Below are 6,036 nucleotides of genomic sequence, written 5' to 3'. Positions count from 1 at the left end.
CTCTGTCATTGAAAGGGACGACACGTTTTGCAACCCGCCCTAGGTCCCATCGCTTAAGCGGCGGGTCCCCACGTGAAACGTGGCCACGTCAGCCTCGATTCACTCATATGTGTCGCCACGCGGTTTGGCTGCCAAAGTCTCTTATGCCACGTCTAATGTCGTTTATAAGATCCCCAGGGTCCCACTATGTTTGGCAGTTTAATTGTTTTTTATTGTAAATTAAAAACGGATGCTTTTCAGTTACTGGCAAATCAAAATTAAACAAAGATCTCAACCACGCGCGTCCTGGATTTAATCGAGCATTAATTGGCGCGTGTAATCACGAGAAATATTTTCGTCGGGGCATTGCTGCTTGATTTTTAATTGCGGTGCTTTGCCGTGTTTGCCTTGCTGAACACGTTCGTTAAAATCGAAACTATAAATTCCCGTCGCTGCATTAGATCATCCTTCTCTTCTCCTCTCCTCTCCTCTCCTCTCGCTTTCGGTGCTTGATTCTTGCTCTCATTCTCTGCAATTTCCTGGGCTTTTACTTTGCTGTTCTGTTGCTCTCTTCTCGCGTTTGTTTGCTGGGAAACAGCTCGAAAAAGTGTTAAGGCATTGAAAGAATCGTTCTTGACAGGTTACTTTCGTTTTCTATTGATTCTCGCCTACCAAATCGTTTCTTTGGCTTCATCTGGTTTACTTGCCATCGCTGATTTTTTGCATTGTTGTTATGAAGGTGCTGCACTGCTCTTTGACGATTACTTTGGGGATTCGTATTTTGATTTTCCTTTTGTTTTATAGCTCCAGAAAGGTTCGTCAAAATTTCCTTCTTCTTCAAGATTCTAAATATTTTCCCCAAAAGGTTTTCTCTTCGATTTTACTTTTGTATAGCTCTTAAGCTCTTTTATTGTTATCATATTTTCTTTATGCTTAACTTTCTATGCAATCCCTGCTTTTCTGTTTAGAAAATTTTGGATAGCTCTTCCTCTTGAAAAAATTCGATTTCCATGTTATTTTTCCTAACATCAAAATATTAGGCATTTTTTTTTTGGGAACATGTATTTTAGATATTTAGTTATATAGAGCAGATTTTCTTGTTTGACCGATAGATTCATGATTGGTAGTTGAGTTTTCTTTCAGTTTTTCCCCAACCGCAAGAACCGATACGGTTTAATATTGATTGTAATCTGCTTTTCTCTAGCTGTATCCGAGTAGGCAATGATGTAATTTACGTTATGTTTTTGGATTATTCCCCTTTCAAAACATACCATTTGTCAACCACTGTGCACTGTAATGCTATTGAATAACGTCTGGTCAAATGTCCGTTTTTTTTTCCAGTTTGCTACCAGAAATACTTTTCAAATCGTGGAATATCAAAAATATTTGAGTTTTTCAAAATTGTTACCCTGAGTCTTGACCATATATAGTTCCCCTTTAAAGGAAGAAGTTGAGGGGAAAGAAAAAAAAAAGAAGGTAAGTTTCACCATAATTACATTGGCTATGTGCTACAATTGGCTCTGATTTGTTGGTTGCACAAAGCTAACTATGCACCTATGTTTATTTAAATATTCTGTTCACTTGATGTTGGTGGTCACGTTTTTATAATAGCAACAATACAATGGAGACATCTTTAATTATATATTTTCATTATTACTATTTTTTTTCCTTTACGAGTTGGGTCCAGAGATTCAATGCTTGATGTAGGCCCATCATATGTGGTTACTCGTGGTAGTGCTTCGTCTCCAGTGGGTGGGGATGCGAAAACGTGAATAGCTTTTTATTATACACAACTATGTAATTGCTAATATTTTCTCTACTAGATGTAAACTCTGTATATTTTAGGTGATTTACAGTTTTTCTCCGTTTCTTCGCTAGAAAAGAGGAGTTTAAACTTTTCTTCCCTGCAAGCGTGGACCTCCTTTTTTTTTTTCCTCTTCTTCCTATTCTTCTTTCCAATATTTTTTAGGATAATCATCTGTGTTTCTTTTTGTTAGGGTACTGTTAAGATAAATAGTTCTGAGATTTTAAAATATAAATATTGAAACTGCTAATATATGTTGCAAATTACTTGTGCCACTTAATAATGTCAGTTTTTTCATTTATACAGTGCTTTTTAAAATTCATGTTTTTCTAGGCCGTCACTAATATATTGACAAATATTGAGCTGATATGTTCATCAATTTGTTCGATGTTTTCTAGTTGACCTTAATTCACTCAAATGTTTTTTAGAGTTTAAGGCTTTGGGTACTTGATTTTCATTTCTTATTCCTTTGTGTGTGAAATTTTTTTCTGATGCAGAAAAGGTTGGAAGATAATGCTTTAACAGCACGTAGTAAAAATTTTAATTTATTTCAACTTAAAAGGAAAGAGGGAGCTCAAATCAGTTTAAACTTAATGGTCTTGATGGTCAGTCTCTCATTGATTTTCTGCATCTTGATTGAGAGATTCCTGTTATTTGCTATATCAGCGCTGTGAAAGCCCAATTTTCTTTATTAGTAGTTTTCAGTGATCATTTTAAGGCCAGCAGTCATCGTTTAGTGGATATCTCTGTATGCTACATTCTGGTTCCAGGTGCTTTTTTTATTTTTGGAGTGCATTACTCAACTGTTCGACCATTCTTGCAGGAGGTTGAAGATTTCTAACGAGTCTGATTTAAAAGAAACTCCGTTCTTCGAACATTTGTTTGCATAGTTCTATCATCTAATATATACACTGTGGCTAAAAAGATGACAACTTCCAGGTAAATTAAATTTAGGTTCACTTCTATGTTTTGTTATACTGAATTTCATTATATCCTTGTTGAGTGCTTTTTATGACCATCAGTGGTCAGGACTTCCGTGCTTGATGGACTGCTTGCCAACTAGCAGTGATAAGAACACTTTGAAGAGGTGGTTTTTCATTGATAAAAGGGTTGGGTGAAGATATATACGATATTAGTGCTTCTCATTCAAAAGGATTGTCTGCTGTAAACTTTTACCTCATTCGTCTACCTTAAATTGCTTTAGAAGTCTGGATCAAATGGACCTTAAATCGAATCACACTGCTCCTGTTCTCACTGACCCTGCACCCATAAGCAAATCAAGATTGGGCGTGCACTCCAGTCTGTTGCCATACTCTCCTGGAACTGCTTTTTCGTCAAATTTATTTCTAACTATCCCTTGGAAGAAAACTGGAGTACTGGATGATGTTCGCTCGAGTAGCTGGCTTGACGCCATGAAATCCTCATCCCCTACTCACAAGAGGATAACCAAAGAGAATGCCTCAGCTGACAATGATGTTGCTTATGCCACCTGGACGGTATATTTTCCTCTTCATGAATTGACCTGTAGGTTAGGTTTGAAATTTGTTAGATTTTTAATATGTGGCCATCTGAACCTTTCTCTGGTTTATGCACAGCTTAAGTATCCATCAGCAATTGCATCTTTTGAGCAAATTGCAAACTTTGCAAAAGGCAAGAGAATAGCATTGTTTCTAGATTACGATGGGACTCTTTCACCAATTGTTGACAACCCTGATCGTGCCTTCATGTCTGATGCTGTAAGATTTTTTTTTTCACCTATATATATAGTGACAACAAAGTTGCAGTGATTCTCGTGTCTAGTATTAACTGTGATCTTGGTTTCTTTAGATGCGATCTGCTGTAGAGAAGGTAGCAAAATGTTTCCCAACAGCAATAATAAGTGGGAGAAGCCGTGATAAGGCAATTAACTTTCTTCTTCTAAAGCAATTTAACTACATTGAATTTTGAAGTTCTATATGTTAATCGCTTCTTTGCTGTTTTTTTTTTTTTTTTTAAATATTTTTTGATTCAGGTGCACGAGTTTGTAGGACTAAAAGAACTCTATTATGCGGGTAGTCATGGGATGGACATAATGGGACCTGTTAGACAATATATATCTGATGACCAGCCAAATAGTGTGAGGTCTACTGACGAGCAGGTAGAGCCCTGTACAACCTTCTCTCCATCTAAACACATGCGTGGTGTTTTCTGTGTTATTAAACATATTTCTTTGATTTGATTTCTTCAAAATGTAGGGCAAGGAAGTTAATTTGTTCCAACCAGCTAGTGAATTTTTACCCATGATTGATGAGGTATATAAATTTCTTCAGTTCCAGAACCCATGAATCATTGCTTTCAGAAATAAAGTTTATTCTTTATTTTAATTTTTTAAATTTACCATCTTGATATGTTGATTTGTGTAGGTTTATAGTTCTCTTGTTGAGAATACAAAATATATTAAAGGAGTGAAAGTTGAAAACAACAAGTTCTGTGTATCTGTACATTACCGTAATGTAGATGATAAGGTAGTGCATCAGATCTTGACTTATTAATTTATTGATTCTATAGTATCATTTGACACAGCAGAAAATCAGTTGCCTTTCAATTTCTAATTTCTTGAATTTATTTCCTAAATTTTTTTGTAGAGTTGGAAATCAGTTGCACAGTGTGTATATGATGTCATAAAGAACTATCCACGCCTGCGATTGACTCATGGGAGGATGGTAATTTTTGAGAATTTTAGTGTGTTAAAATGCTGTAGTTTTTGCTTCATGGAAAATTAATATCTTTATGTTATCTTCTGCTAAAATGGAATTAGGTTTTAGAGGTCCGACCTGTGATCAATTGGAATAAGGGGAAGGCTGTGACGTTTCTGCTAGAATCACTTGGTAAGTAACTCTTGATTTCCTTGTTGAATCTCAAGTTTCATCTTTCATACTGTGTTAACAAAGATGGGAAGTGTGTTTTCAGGTCTAAGCAATTGTGATGACGTGCTTCCAATTTATGTTGGAGATGACCGAACAGATGAAGATGCTTTTAAGGTAACATCCGATATTTACAAGTTGCACAAGTGATGCAAACTCTGATAGTATTTTCTATCTTGATGATTTGCAACAGGTTTTGAGAGAAAGGAACTGTGGTTTGGGTATTTTAGTATCACCAGTGCCCAAGGAGACCAATGCATTTTACTCTCTTAGGGACCCATCAGAGGTATGACTATGAACTGTGAATGCTTTGTTACATGTTGTTTTCTGAGAAAATATTAATGTAATATAGCAATTGTTTTGGATAGGTGATGGAGTTCCTGGAGTATCTTGTGATGTGGAAGAAGTGAAGCGCGTTATGTGATTTGCAAATAATATGTAAAGAAGAGAATATGACTTTGGCGACATACATCATATGATAAGAAAGCAGAAATGTTGTTTTTGGTTTCTTAGGAAATACCACCCAAGTTTTATTGAAGCAGAGTTTTGCAGGAGACTTTCCTTTATAGTCACTAGAATCCTGCGTAATTAGATTACTACTGCTCAAAGCTTCTTTGTCTCAAATTGTAAATCCATTTCTTTGATTTTCATTAAATTGCTTTTAGCATGTCGGTTTATTGACATTTGTGGTCAGTGGGATTGCACAGAATTATAAAAACATTTGTTTATTCTTTTAAATATATAATTCTGTTTTCTTTTATTATTTAGTGTTACTTTACAAGTCTATATGCAATAACATTAGCTTCAGGATTATGGGATGAAAATTCAAAATTGAAAATTGAAAAGATAGCTTAGCTCTGTCTTGATGTTATTTGGATTTGCTGGTCTAGCCCACTTTCTTTTCACGGAATTTATAATTTATACTTAAACGGCTTAGAAATGGGTTGGGCCTCAGTCATGCTTTTAACAAATGGATTTTTTTTTTCTTTAAGGTTCACTTTGGGCTTAGCAAATTGTTTGGTGCATGTTGTAAGGAATAGGGTTCACATCAGAGATCAGACTCTGAACATTTGTTGGGCGCCTCAATGTGCTGAAAAAGCTTTCAAATCCCTATGCTATTCTACTCATGAATAATTTTTCATTGCTTTGCAGAAAATGTATATAATTTTCTCTGGGTATAGACAGAAGTATATGCCTTCCCCGAGGAAGATTTATTTGGTGCCTCCTTTACTTATGAACTCGCCAGACGCTGACTAATTGAGTTTGCTAATGACACTCAGAGATGCTGAATTTGACTCTCTTACCATTTGAGATGACCTAATCACTTTTGATGAGTTTTAAAAACACTAA

At 35.6% G+C, this 6,036-nt stretch overlaps 1 protein-coding gene across 2 annotated transcripts; it reads left to right on the top strand.

The window, feature by feature from the left end:
- The first annotated feature begins 451 nt into the window (after positions 1-451).
- LOC110600460 (trehalose-phosphate phosphatase A) lies at positions 452-5,446 on the top strand. 2 transcript variants are annotated; one of them, XM_021737328.2, is made up of 14 exons: positions 454-619; positions 719-793; positions 2,607-2,722; positions 2,806-3,279; positions 3,379-3,519; positions 3,611-3,682; positions 3,795-3,920; positions 4,018-4,074; positions 4,186-4,287; positions 4,408-4,485; positions 4,581-4,650; positions 4,733-4,803; positions 4,880-4,972; positions 5,055-5,446. In XM_021737328.2, the coding sequence occupies exons 4-14, from the start codon at positions 3,001-3,003 to the stop codon at positions 5,094-5,096; spliced, it is 1,131 nt and encodes a 376-aa protein (XP_021593020.1). In that variant the 5' UTR covers positions 454-619; positions 719-793; positions 2,607-2,722; positions 2,806-3,000; the 3' UTR covers positions 5,097-5,446. The 2 variants fall into 2 exon arrangements, with proteins under 2 accessions (XP_043806393.1, XP_021593020.1); XM_043950458.1 differs by lacking the exon at positions 3,611-3,682 and having other exon boundaries at positions 452-619.
- Positions 5,447-6,036: the final 590 nt, after the last annotated feature.

This window comes from Manihot esculenta, chromosome 14 (genome assembly GCF_001659605.2).
Source record: "Manihot esculenta cultivar AM560-2 chromosome 14, M.esculenta_v8, whole genome shotgun sequence".
NCBI lineage: Eukaryota > Viridiplantae > Streptophyta > Magnoliopsida > Malpighiales > Euphorbiaceae > Manihot > Manihot esculenta.
This window is presented reverse-complemented; position numbering and strand designations above follow the sequence as displayed.

Excerpts from the sequence above, each read along its gene's own strand:
- LOC110600460 (XM_021737328.2), top strand. The coding sequence starts at position 3,001 with ATGGACCTTAAATCGAATCACACTGCTCCTGTTCTCACTGACCCTGCA. Across the intron at positions 3,683-3,794 it reads GTGGGAGAAGCCGTGATAAG|GTGCACGAGTTTGTAGGACT; the intron begins GCAATTAACTTT and ends TTTTTGATTCAG. Across the intron at positions 4,075-4,185 it reads TTTTACCCATGATTGATGAG|GTTTATAGTTCTCTTGTTGA; the intron begins GTATATAAATTT and ends TGATTTGTGTAG.